Source organism: Haliotis rubra, unplaced genomic scaffold (genome assembly GCF_003918875.1).
Source record: "Haliotis rubra isolate DU_JTF1 unplaced genomic scaffold, ASM391887v1 Scf2, whole genome shotgun sequence".
In the NCBI taxonomy this organism is placed as follows: Eukaryota; Metazoa; Mollusca; class Gastropoda; order Lepetellida; family Haliotidae; genus Haliotis; species Haliotis rubra.
This window is the reverse complement of record NW_025766002.1, coordinates 7,356,565-7,369,646: the sequence shown is the minus strand read 5'-3', so window position 1 is coordinate 7,369,646 and position 13,082 is coordinate 7,356,565. Positions and strand designations below refer to the sequence as shown.

The following is a 13,082-nucleotide window of genomic DNA, read 5'->3' as shown; positions in this document are numbered from 1 at the left end:
TTACTAAGAGATACAGGTCAAAGATGCATATTTTACACGAAATGTATTAACCCTGTGGTTATGGGTTTGCAGAATCGAACCAGCCACCCGAGGGATACAGTGAGAGATTTGGAGATATAGATTTCTTGTTCACAACCCAGTTTAGTTCCGATATACATAACTAGTCATGAGCACCGTACTTAATCTGCAATAATGGGGTGAGTGAGTTGAGTTTAGTTTTACGCCGCACTCAGCAATATTCCTATATGACTCAGTTATATGACAGCGGTCTGTAAATAATCGAGTCTGGGCCAGGCAATCCAGTGATCAACAGCATGAACATGTGGCAACCAAGTCAGCAAGCCTGACCACCCGATAATGGAAATTTAAAAGTACATATGAGGATTTGAATTTGTAACAACGTTATACCGTGATGACGGAACTATATAGCGCATGTCCATAAACGGATTCCGATTATCATATTGCTTTCCAAATTCAAACATAGTAATTGTGAGCAATTTCTATACTGATGTCATCGCCGCATGTTCACTGAAACAGAGTAAGTATATATTGTACACAGTAACTACACTCATGAATCCCAATGGTACATTTACGTTAATAGATCAGTTACCCTGTCCTGTTTATCTGAACACGATATTATCTGAACACGATAATAATTCCTCAACTGAGTCGGGACCAGGCGGACCACCCGATCCTTTTGTCCCCTCTTAAGACAGTCATCGGGTGTTGAATACTGTTAACTCAAATTGGCAATGTCCAGACACACTTTAACCATGTCTAGACCTACATTCTTTTCTACCTTGCGCTGCAGATGTTACAAAGTAAATATAGCGATAACAGTCTTCCATAATCACTTGAAATATCTATTAACAACAAAATCCACTGTAGATCTAAAGCATGATACCAATTGTTAAGCAAAAGGTGAGTGTATCTTTCCTGATCAGCAGCACTCAACGGAAAAATGAAAAAAACAAAAACAAGTCAATTATTGATGAAACACTAAATGTGTATGGTGAAGGTCAAACTTGGAACTCGAATCGGATACTATGTTTATAGTTTTTGATAGACTGCCATGTCCAGTTTGCAAAGGCCCTTTTACAAGGCTACCTTAACGTGTTTACTAAAGCATTCAAATCCATTGACATTTTCAAACACATTATTCGAGGTTTCTTGAAGTCCATTGTCCTCAATAAAATAAAGGTGAAAATGTGGTGAAAATAAATCAAAACCCCTGGTATTTGGGTGAAGTTCATCAGGCCAAAATCAAGAAGGCTGAAAGGCGGTGGCGAAAGACAAGATTGGAGATTGACAGACACATTTTCAATTCAGTTAAACTTTTGAAAAGATTGAAATCTGATTATTTCCACCAATTCATTGTCTCCCAATTGCAGAATCCAAAAGCGCAATTTTCTACCACGTCTTTTCTGATGGGTAAAACTGTAGAGGTTGTTCTTCCAGATTCTGGAAACGCTGATGAAACTCCACAAATTTTCAACCAGTATTTTAACAAGAAGATCTGCAAGATACGGAGTTCTCTTAGTGCATGTGATCCAAACACTTTGCCTCACACAGACAGTACTCCAGTAACCATGGAAGTATTCACTCTATTTCACTCCAGTGAAATACTGAAGTTGATCCAAAGTTCCAAACCAACATCCTGTCAGCTTGATCCCATACCTACCAAGTTGTTTCTGAAAGTCCTGGACTGTCTCCTGCCTGTTATTGCATATATGTAAACCTCAGTTTGACTTCAGGACAAGTCCCAAAAGTATGAAAACTGCTGTCATTAAACTGCTGATTAAAAAGTCTATTCTTGATCGCAACAAACTGCGAAGTTACCGGCCTGTATCAAATTTGACATTTTCATTCAAGATCTTAGAGAAAGCTGTTAACACAAGATTGCTGGATCACATTCAGTCTCGGCGCCTGCTTGATAAGTATCAGTCGGCTTACAAAAGTGGATTCAGTACAGAGACAGCTCTCAATAAAGTATTAAACGATTTGAGAACCAGTGTGGATGAAGGAAATGTTGCGCTTTTGCTCGTGTTAGATTTATTAACGGCATTTGATACTGTTGACCACACCTTGCTAATAGACCGATTTCATACTGAATATGGTTTAGACGGCGTTGTTTTGGACTGGTTCCGCTCGTACCTGAGAGACAGATACCAGAGAGTTAGCATTAATGCTACACCATCTGCCAGCACTCTTTTGACTTGTGGCGTACCCCAAGGTTCCGTACTGGGCCAAGTATTATTTACGCTTTACAGCAAGCCTGTCTCACAAGTTATTAGTAACTGTGCCATCAATGATTATTCTTTTGCTGATGACACGCAATTGTACAATAGTTTTGCTCTTTTTGACCAATCACAGAAGTCAGGACTAAGTGCGATGGAAGACTGAACATCCAAAGTTAGCGCCTGGATGAACGCGAACATGCTAAAGTTAAACAACGATAAGACAGAGGCTTTGTTCATAAGACCTGACAAAAGGCTGCAAAAGATCGAAGCAACTCATATCACAGTCGACAATGATAAAATCAATATTTCGACAGATGCTAGAAACTTGGGTGTGAAGGTAGACTCATCACTCAACATGGACAAGCACATCAATGACCTCGCCAAAAAATGCTACTTTCACCTCCGAAACATAGGTAGCATACGCCACCTTCTCAAAGAACAAACAGCTGCAGCACTTGCACGTTCAATGATCCTAGAAAGGATTGACTATTGTAATAGTCTGCTTGTAGGGGCTCCAGCTCAGCAAATCAGAAAGCTGCAAAACATCCAGAACTCAGCGGCTAGAATTGTCACACTGTTACATCACTCCAGTACTCAGGTATCTCCACTGGCTGCCGGTCAAAGAAAGGATGCATCATAAGATCCTCATCCTCACATATCAGTGTATCAATGATACAGCTCCAGGTTATGTGTGTGATCTAGTAGAAGACTATGTCCCTACAAGAACTCTCAGTTCCAGTGAACAAATGCTACTAAAGGTCCCCAAAATCAGGCGGAAGATCCTTCGCATATAATGCTGCCGTTAAATGGAACGCTCTCCCAAAGGCTTGTTTCAAGAAGCATCTTAAGACCTACCTGATCAACAGAAATGGATTGTAAACACACATGTGATATCTGTGAACTCTGTTAGCGCTTTGAGCACACTTTGGTGTGGAGTTTAGCGCAATATAAGAATCCATATTATTATTGATGTCGTGATAATTTCTCCCTCGAAACAATTTTGAATTAAAGAAAAGACAGTCGTATAGTGATGACGGTGCCTGTCTTCACTTACGAGGATACATCAGGTTAATATTCGTTCTCTCCACTCAAATCTGCGCTTCATGTAATCTAAGACGTCACTCAACTGCCATCCAATGAGTACACGTACCATTATCCGACAAATAATTGCATCAAATAAAACAGTTCCTATATTGGTTCGTTGGGTTCAACACCATGCCAGTGTAACCGTGCTTCACAACAGCATGTTAGCTAAATTTTAGAACAATGCTGGTCGTTACACGAGCAGTGGCATGGTGCTTGTGATATAATCGGAAACTAGGGTTCGAACCCACGATCATCCTCCCAGTTCCTCCCTGGGTATGAAGCAAGAGTCAGATAGTTAATCATGTGAGAAATCAATCATATATGTCTTTGAATGAGATGACCCTCTAAATATAATAACATTATACGGCAATAGTTGGAATTGTCAAGAGATACTCACCATCCCAATGTTATAGTCATATATTGGCTTCACAATTATGCACCATGAAGCACCTAACAGGACCCTTACACAAGGATGTGATATACGTTCTTCTTTCCAACTGGCAGAATTTCAGAGTTCAAATGTAATTATGTTTTTCCAAATGATTTTATCATAATTGTATCACATTAATGTTTTTAACAGCTCACATCTCAATTACTTTATCCTGCCTCGTTTGGGTCTTTTCACTTGTGCTCTTAAGTCGTTAGGTGAAATCGTGCAATGTCATTTCCAATGATTTTGGAGATTTCCACTGATTGACCCACCTGAGAAACCATTCAAACAACTGTCTCAAATTATCCATCTTTACATAAAGATTCATAGTGATGAAATATTGGCCAAACGACAGCATGGTGTCACCTTTCTTTGAATTCAAGTTGAGCGATATTTTTTGAGCTTCGGTCTTTGGAGTGTTAATATTTCACAACCCGTTAAGATACGGGTTAGAATTGATCTTCAGTAACCCATGCTTGTCGTAAGAGGCGACTAACGGGATCGGTGTTCAGGCTTGTTAACTTTGTTGACACAAGTCATCTATTCCCTATTGCGTAGATCGATGCTCATGTTGTTGATCACTGGATTGTCTGGTCCAGACTCGATTAATTACAGACGGCGGTCATATCGCTGGAATATTGCTGGAATATGGTCATTAGCCATCACATGGAGAACTAGAGTATAATATGGTGCTCCATTCTGAAACAGTACCCACTTTCTCTAGAATGTAAATCTCGTCACGATATGGCTGAGATATTGCCGATGTGACGTTAAATATTAATTCACTCACAAGAATGTAAATCACATTGTTATTATAATTAAACTTATGTAATAATAATTTTAATTTCTTCCCCGAAGGGCTAATATAAGCCGATCATAAGGCAAGCCAGTACAGATTGTGCAGGATCGTCCGAAACAAACGCTCTTTGGTGCATTTTCAAATTTTTTCTCGATACAATGAAACAAATTTATTATACAATTATGTTTACAGTTCTGAACATCGCTATAATGATTTAAACACTGAAAGTGATTGTCCGTAATGTTCTCCGATAAGATACATATGCACCTACTACGTAATATTATAATGATCAACACATTAAACATCAAAGCATGTCATAAAATGATCAAGTGTTAATCAGTAACATCTGCATAGTTAAAGGACATGAATACATTTTAATTAATGGTACAATTATATAAGAAGGGCTTCAATAGGCAGGCCCACCCAAGTCTTCGAACAGTGGAATCAGCTCCCTTGAGGTAAGAACACGTGTGATGTCCGACCTTCATTTTGACATTGTCTATTAGGACTAGGCACAAATTTGGCAAATTTTACAAAGGATTAACGTCATTAGCATTATTTAACATAACAATTGAACTGTGTACAGAAGAAGCCGTTGAGAATTTATTCATTTCAAATATATTTAAATATATCAATCCTGTTGAAACACCTACCTATGGACATTCTCGTTCAGTTGAGATGGGAGCTCCATTTTGTAAAACCGACATTACAGGGGCACCCTCGTTTTCTCAAACTGTATTTGTGCAGTTTTATGTAATGGACATTCTCTGAATAATTCATGATTTAACTTAGTGCTTAAGTAGTGCTATTGTGTAAGCAATGGATATGGATTCCCTGATTTACAGGGGGAAATCATTTCAGAAATTAAATTTTAACAGGAAACATCACTGAATACAATATCTCGCTGTTTTCAATTTTCGGTATGTATATTCAATATTCATATGGATGGTATTTGTTACGGGATCATAAATGATAATTAATGTGTGACTGCTAAGAAAGACTGCCATGTCCCAAAATGTCAATTCCAGTAGTTTCCTTGTTTGTACAAGTTAGGCATGACAACGGAAGAGATTATAGCCTTGACATCACATGGATATCAAAGATTAATCATTTCCCTAAATACAAACCGGATATGTTGGAAGATTTTCATACAAACTAATATACATATTTTCGAAATGTCGAAATGGACTTTCTGAGGAAAACATTCAATTTAAATCTTAATAGGCGGAAAGTGATATCAGAGGCAGAGCAGTACAATAGTCAATATATTTCAGTATTTACTGTTGACATATAGATCCAATATACATTTTGATTTCCTATATACAGGATCGTTTTGTGACTTGTATATGTATACAGACCAAGGCAACCAACACGAGTAGCTTCTACCTTGACTTCGTCTTACTTTCCCTCTGTTGACACAATTTTATTCTCTGTTCATTGGTTAAACGTTCCTTTCCTTTTCATTTTCTAGCTTTCTAAAACATTTATTATAATTAATAATAGTACATTCACATAATGTTTGCATCATTACTGCAGTCTATGCTATTTGGGGGGAAGAGAGATGTATACGTACATATCTGGAGCATTCTTCTGATAGATATTGTGTAACATTTTGTGTAGTTTTATTTATGATTTCATTTTGTATGCATATTGGTTTCTACACACAGAATAGCCTACACTCATTTCGTTTTCAAAATGAGATTGTAAGTTGGAGTTCTGGTTTTTCTGGTATTTCTAAAAATATTTTCCTACATCACAATGAATGAATGAATGAATAAATGTGCTTTATTTCTTCCATTAAGACGCAGAGTACATATATGAAAACATCTCAGGATATAATATTAAACATATTCACATATTCAAACATAGTCTCTGGCATAGTCTGTATAGATACGTAATATTTGATAAGCATATAACACAATGGTATATTGAAATGTTTATAGTACAGAATAATAACAGTTATCTCCATGTTTTCATGGCTGACTTCATATGCCACTGTTTCACGCCAGATAAAAATACAGAAGTAAAGGAGGTTTGTTTAGTAAAGGAGTATGTGTGTCATGATAAAATGTAAACAAAGAGACTGTAGGTTCAAAAGCCTTAACATGCGTTGCTCCAAACCTCAGCTCGTGTTCATGCCTATCCATTGGTAATTTCTTCGGCAATCTATGTATGGGAGCCTGATAATCATAAAGGCAGACAATTGGTGTTAATTTTCTCAAATGAAAACACTATGTCAACTGGAGAATCCGTGTGTTATGGTTGACTGGTGAATTGTAGAGTCTTAGACAAAATGCATTTTACCTTTCATTTCGAAATGAAGTAAGCAATTTCTCATTTCCGCTAACTGTAGTTCAAATGGTATTGACTTTACAGTATTCGTGTATGTCTACTTTGTTATAAAAGAGTAATCAACTCAAAAAGTAGATAAGATGACTTTATTCCATAATCAAGAAATCACTGGCAAAGAAAGTCCTTTGTGCCATTTCGATTACTTATGTTATAAGCATGTGTATATGTATTATCTGTATCAAAGATTAACGAGCAGGTGTTCGCGTAAAGTTGATAATGACAAGTGTTTGCGCTTGTTTCGATAACTGTAGTTCCTATTTCTCGAAATATACTTAACCCGTGAAGATCCGGGGTAGAATAGGTCTTCAGCAACCCATGCTTGTCATAAAAGGCGACTATGCTTGTCGTAAAAGGCGACTAACGTGATCGGGTGGTCAGGCTCGCTGACTTGGTTGACACATGTCATCGGTTCCCAATTGCGCAGATCGATGCTCATGCTGTTGATCACTGGATTGTCTGGTCCAGACTCGATTATTTACAGACCGCCGCCACATAGCTGGAATATTGCTGAGTGCGGCGTACAACTAAACTCACTCACTCACTCCAAATATACGTGAAGATCCAGGTTCAACTGATCTTCAGCTCACCTGTCTGTCATAAAGGACGACTAACGGGAATGGGTGGTCAGGCTAGGTGACTACGTGATACATGTATCTACGTTGCGGATATAGGTGCTCATGAAGTCAACCAATAGACTCGTCAATATTCGATTATGTACAGAACACCGTCTGTATAGCTAGAATATATCCGAGTGTCAGCGTTAAACGTCAAGCAATATGCTCAGTATTTCTCTAAATTCCGGTGTTATATGGTCAGTTGTTATTCTTCGCCAGCATCGATCGTATGAACTGAAGGATTAACCGTTTCAATGTCGGTGTGTCCCAGCTAAAATATTAATAACTGAAGGATTAACCGTTTCAATGTCGGTGTGTCCGAGCTAAAATATTGATAAGTGAAGAATTAAAATTTAATTCACTTATTTGACTGCAATACAGGAGCAGTAAAAATTTAGTTTCATCACGTTGACAGATCTTCCAATATCACAATGATGTGGACCGTAGTTTTTCTGGGTGTCTTGGGCGTCTCCATGGCGAATGTAATGATGCCAGAATATCAGAACACCATGCTTCAACTACACAACGAGGGACGCCAGATGATGGGTGAGGGAGATTTCCCTAATGAGTACGGAGAGGAAAGCTATCCCTTTCTCGTAAGTAGTTGAAACTACTGTCCCTTTTCATGACATTAGACAAAGCATTTCAAAATATTGTTGATTTGATTACGTATATGTTTTGTTTTCTTCCTTTTTTTCTTTAACCATATCACTCTCAGCTTTACGAATCTGTCAACAATCTGCAGCATTGCATCAATAAAATATTTCACATGAGGAGTAATGGAGTTTAAGGTCGCTTTCAAAATGTAGATGTGTATGCATGTATGTATGCGTGTATGTGTGCGTGCGTGCGTGCGCGTGTGCATGTGTGGATGGACTGATGTGGATGCTGCTTGTACGAGCCGAATGTCGATCGGGGAGATAAGAGAGTTTAAACACCGTTCGTGTTATGTTAAGAAGTCACATACCGAAGGTTTGGTGAATGCATTAAACAATGATATGGAATTTCCATGCACTTCCTGAAAGGAAATTAATAAAAGGGATTGCACTGTACCAATACGAAGGTTTATATTAGATTAGAAGAACTGCTTATTCACACTTTCCCCAATAAAAACATCTGGATTCATGTTGTCAAACAAAATAGCAGTTTTTGAATTTTGTCAACACGAGAACGTATTACTTCATGAGCATTCGTTTCACATGTGTTATATTTCAAGTCAAAATCAAATGTATATTGCTTTACGAAATGTAGGCCCTAGCACAGTCTAGTAAGCCTTTAGACATATTGGCAATGGTCTCGTGGATACATCGAATTGCTTCTTAAGCTTAAATACTGTTTGTTGCAGAGATGGAACGAAGATTTAGCAAGAGAAGCCCAGAGATATGCAAACAGATGTCAGTTCAGATACTCATCAAGACCCGAGTTCGGCGAGAACCTCTACATTGAGCAGTCGTCCCGATCGGAGGAAGGGGTCATGAATAGAGGCTATAACGCTTGGAGGAACGGGGTCGACTCATTCCGCTTCGATGACAGGGAATGCTCTCCTTCCCAGAGCTGCTATTACTCACAGGTATTGTTGAGAATCAAAGGTGCACTCTACTATCTACACACATATATTACAAACTTATCTTACATTACACGTGGGGAAGGACTGACTTTAAGTGTTTGCGAATACTTGGTGTTAACACTGTCTGATGTTGATTCGTAAACACAATCATGCCAAACAGATTTCAGATTGATTTTTGTACGTATAATCCCTTTCTGCATTTGATGGTTGAAGGTGTTCATGTTTATCGCATAGGTTTTCTAAAGATGTCTTCTTAGATATTTTCCTCACAGCATTCCGTTCAGGTGGCTTTCCTTAACCGTCTCCCTGTTGTTCTGTATTCTACCAGTACCCCAGTATGCCGAGTTGTGATGAGTTCCCGGTACTGAGTCAGAAATGGTTACAAAGTGTTATCTGGATGACTACCTGTAATCGTGACCCAGTGGGTAATCATTATAAAATATCATTAAAAATCATTATCTGTATGACACGTGTCCCAATACTTACAGGCTGACGATAGGCGAGTTACAACGTTATTCAGCTAGGACATGCATCTCCTCTAGTCGGTTCATTGGCGTTCGTTCTCCTTTTAGTTATTCCGTCAATACTAAATTCAATAATTGGTATCATCACTACTTGATGGTCATTTAAAAACAAAATGCTAAAGATTCCTATGGACTGAACTGGCTTTTGTCGTTATTATTTATGATATTCTAATCAGTGCAACGTCTAAATAATGGATTTATCATCCAGGTCAACTGGGAGGAGACTCGGGAATTTGGCTGTGCAATGAATAACTGCAACTATATGTCTCAGTTCCGAGAGGACAATGACGTACGGTTCCTGGTGTGTTACTATGAGCCCAGGTAAGTATTTGTCCTTTAATCTGCCTGTCCGTGTGTGGTCATTCACGGCCCACAGATTCCAGTGGTGTTTGTTCATGCAAGCAGCAACTCATTGGGTACCCGTGACATGACAAAATAGTGAGTGTAACGCCACAGCCAACAACCAGAAAGTGACTGGATCATGTAATTCGAGAGTATGTTTTCAATAATAATGGTCCATGTGTGATCTTGTCAATCAGAATACATGTACTACCCTCAGAAGGGAATTGCTGAAATGATTTTGAAGGTGGAAGTACACACTCTTTTCTGCACGTGTAATATGCACTGTGTTCTGTGATGTTGCATTCATTAGATGTTGCATTCAGATCCTCAACAATACCAACATTCATATTATTATTAACTTCCTTTAATTCAATGCCTTTGGTGTATTTCAATTCAAGCGCCCTTCAATGATATATTCCATCACAACAACAAAATTCCGTCCAAGACATAATATATTTTACTTCATGTTCCAGGGGTAACTGGATGGGAGAGGAAGCTTACGAACCAGGTAAATGCCAACATTTTGAAATTCAACAACTGGGTTGTCTTTACTAAAGTAAAGCTTTGATACAAGCCGTAATTGCAATTATTATCATGTATTTCGCTGCTGATCTAACGGCGTGTTGAAATCAAGAACGCCATCTGACTTTAGAAGATGGTTGAATACTTTCCTCGTTAAATATATGTTCGTCCACAAGTGACGGAAACATAGCAATTGGCACAGCAAAAAGAATAATGTGTAGACATCATGTTTCTTTGACCCCCAACCCTTGATGTGATGTGATTTTAATGATTTTACTGTACACATATCCTACCTGTAATTAGTAGGAAACCGACCTCACTTTTTATCTTTGGGAATAACACATATGTTCACAATACATACAATGCAGATGGATAGATAGATAGTTAGATAGATAGATAGATAGATAGATAGATAGATAGACAGATATATGTGTGCGTGAGTGTATGTGTATTCAGGATGCTATCGAAAATTAAGGAATTCGCCTTTTTACAAGATCTTTCAGGCATCGTTTGATGTTTGGTTGATTTATTTACAGCGAAATAGAGGCTTCGTACGATGGATACTAATGGACGACTTTCGACCGGATGTTGCCTGTTCGAAGTGTTTAAATAAAGCAAAGTGATTGCAAAAGTAGCAAACACAAACAATGCCGACTCTGTTTTATATCATCTGAACCCAGGTTGAATTGGGTTTGTGCCCAGGTCAGTTTAGTTCTAGTTACTTGCTTACAACACTCCTGTAGCCGTGAATCGGAGGCCGGTGACACCACTCCAATTTCTCTCTGGATCTCTCGCACGATTTTTGTTGGTTAGTTTGTACAATTCAGAATACCGCATTCAGCAGTTTTCCATCTTAATGACGACAGTCTGTAAATAATCTGTCTCCACCAGACTGTCTAGTGCTAGAATGAGCATCGGTCTATGCAAATAGTATTCGATGGCCTGCATCAACCAAGTAAGCGAGCCTGACCACCCGATCCAATTAGTCCCTTCTAACGACAAACATGAAGACCAATTCTAACCCGGATCTTCACGGGTCGACACAGTTACTAAGAGATACAGGTCAAGGATGCATATTTTACACGAAATGTATTAACCCTATGGTTATGGGTTTGCAGAATCGAACCAGCCACCCGAGGAATACAGTGAGAGCTTTGGAGATATAGATTTCTTGCTCTCAACCCAGTTTAGTTCCAATATACATAAGTAGTCATGAGCACCGTACTTAATCTGCAGTAATGGAAAATTAAAAGTACATATGAGGATTTGAATTTGTAACAACGTTATACCGTGATGACGGAACTATATAGCGCATGTGCATAACCGGATTCCGATTATCATATTGCTTTCCAAATTCAAACATAGTAATTGTGAGCAATTTCTATACTGATGTCATCGCCGCATTGTACACAGTAACTACACTCATGAATCCCAATGGTACATTTACGTTAATAGATCAGTTACCCTGTCCTGTTTATCTGAACACGATATTATCTGAACACGATAATAATTCCTCAACTGAGTCGGGACCAGGCGGACCACCCGATCCTTTTGTCCCCTCTTAAGACAGTCATCGGGTGTTGAATACTGTTAACTCAAATTGGCAATGTCCAGACACACTTTAACCATGTCTAGACCTACATTCTTTTCTACCTTGCGCTGCAGATGTTACAAAGTAAATATAGCGATAACAGTCTTCCATAATCACTTGAAATATCTATTAACAACAAAATCCACTGTAGATCTAAAGCATGATACCAATTGTTAAGCAAAAGGTGAGTGTATCTTTCCTGATCAGCAGCACTCAACGGAAAAATGAAAAAAACAAAAACAAGTCAATTATTGATGAAACACTAAATGTGTATGGTGAAGGTCAAACTTGGAACTCGAATCGGATACTATGTTTATAGTTTTTGATAGACTGCCATGTCCAGTTTGCAAAGGCCCTTTTACAAGGCTACCTTAACGTGTTTACTAAAGCATTCAAATCCATTGACATTTTCAAACACATTATTCGAGGTTTCTTGAAGTCCATTGTCCTCAATAAAATAAAGGTGAAAATATGGTGAAAATAAATCAAAACCCCTGGTATTTGGGTGAAGTTCATCAGGCCAAAATCAAGAAGGCTGAAAGGCGGTGGCGAAAGACAAGATTGGGAGATTGACAGACACATTTTCAATTCAGTTAAACTTTTGAAAAGATTGAAATCTGATTATTTCCACCAATTCATTGTCTCCCAATTGCAGAATCCAAAAGCGCAATTTTCTACCACGTCTTTTCTGATGGGTAAAACTGTAGAGGTTGTTGAAACTCCACAAATTTTCAACCAGTATTTTAACAAGAAGATCTGCAAGATACGGAGTTCTCTTAGTGCATGTGATCCAAACACTTTGCCTCACACAGACAGTACTCCAGTAACCATGGAAGTATTCACTCTATTTCACTCCAGTGAAATACTGAAGTTGATCCAAAGTTCCAAACCAACATCCTGTCAGCTTGATCCCATACCTACCAAGTTGTTTCTGAAAGTCCTGGACTGTCTCCTGCCTGTTATTGCATATATGTAAACCTCAGTTTGACTTCAGGACAAGTCCCAAAATGTATGA

General features: G+C 38.4%; 1 protein-coding gene across 1 annotated transcript; it reads left to right on the top strand.

The window, feature by feature from the left end:
• Nucleotides 1-4,925: 4,925 nt before the first annotated feature.
• On the top strand, nucleotides 4,926-11,124 carry LOC124275447 (pathogenesis-related protein PRB1-3-like). Its single transcript, XM_046711014.1, has 6 exons — nucleotides 4,926-5,013; nucleotides 7,937-8,117; nucleotides 8,867-9,091; nucleotides 9,821-9,933; nucleotides 10,428-10,462; nucleotides 11,013-11,124. Exons 1-6 carry the CDS (start codon nucleotides 4,937-4,939, stop codon nucleotides 11,018-11,020), a joined length of 639 nt encoding a protein of 212 aa, XP_046566970.1. The 5' UTR covers nucleotides 4,926-4,936; the 3' UTR covers nucleotides 11,021-11,124.
• Nucleotides 11,125-13,082: the final 1,958 nt, after the last annotated feature.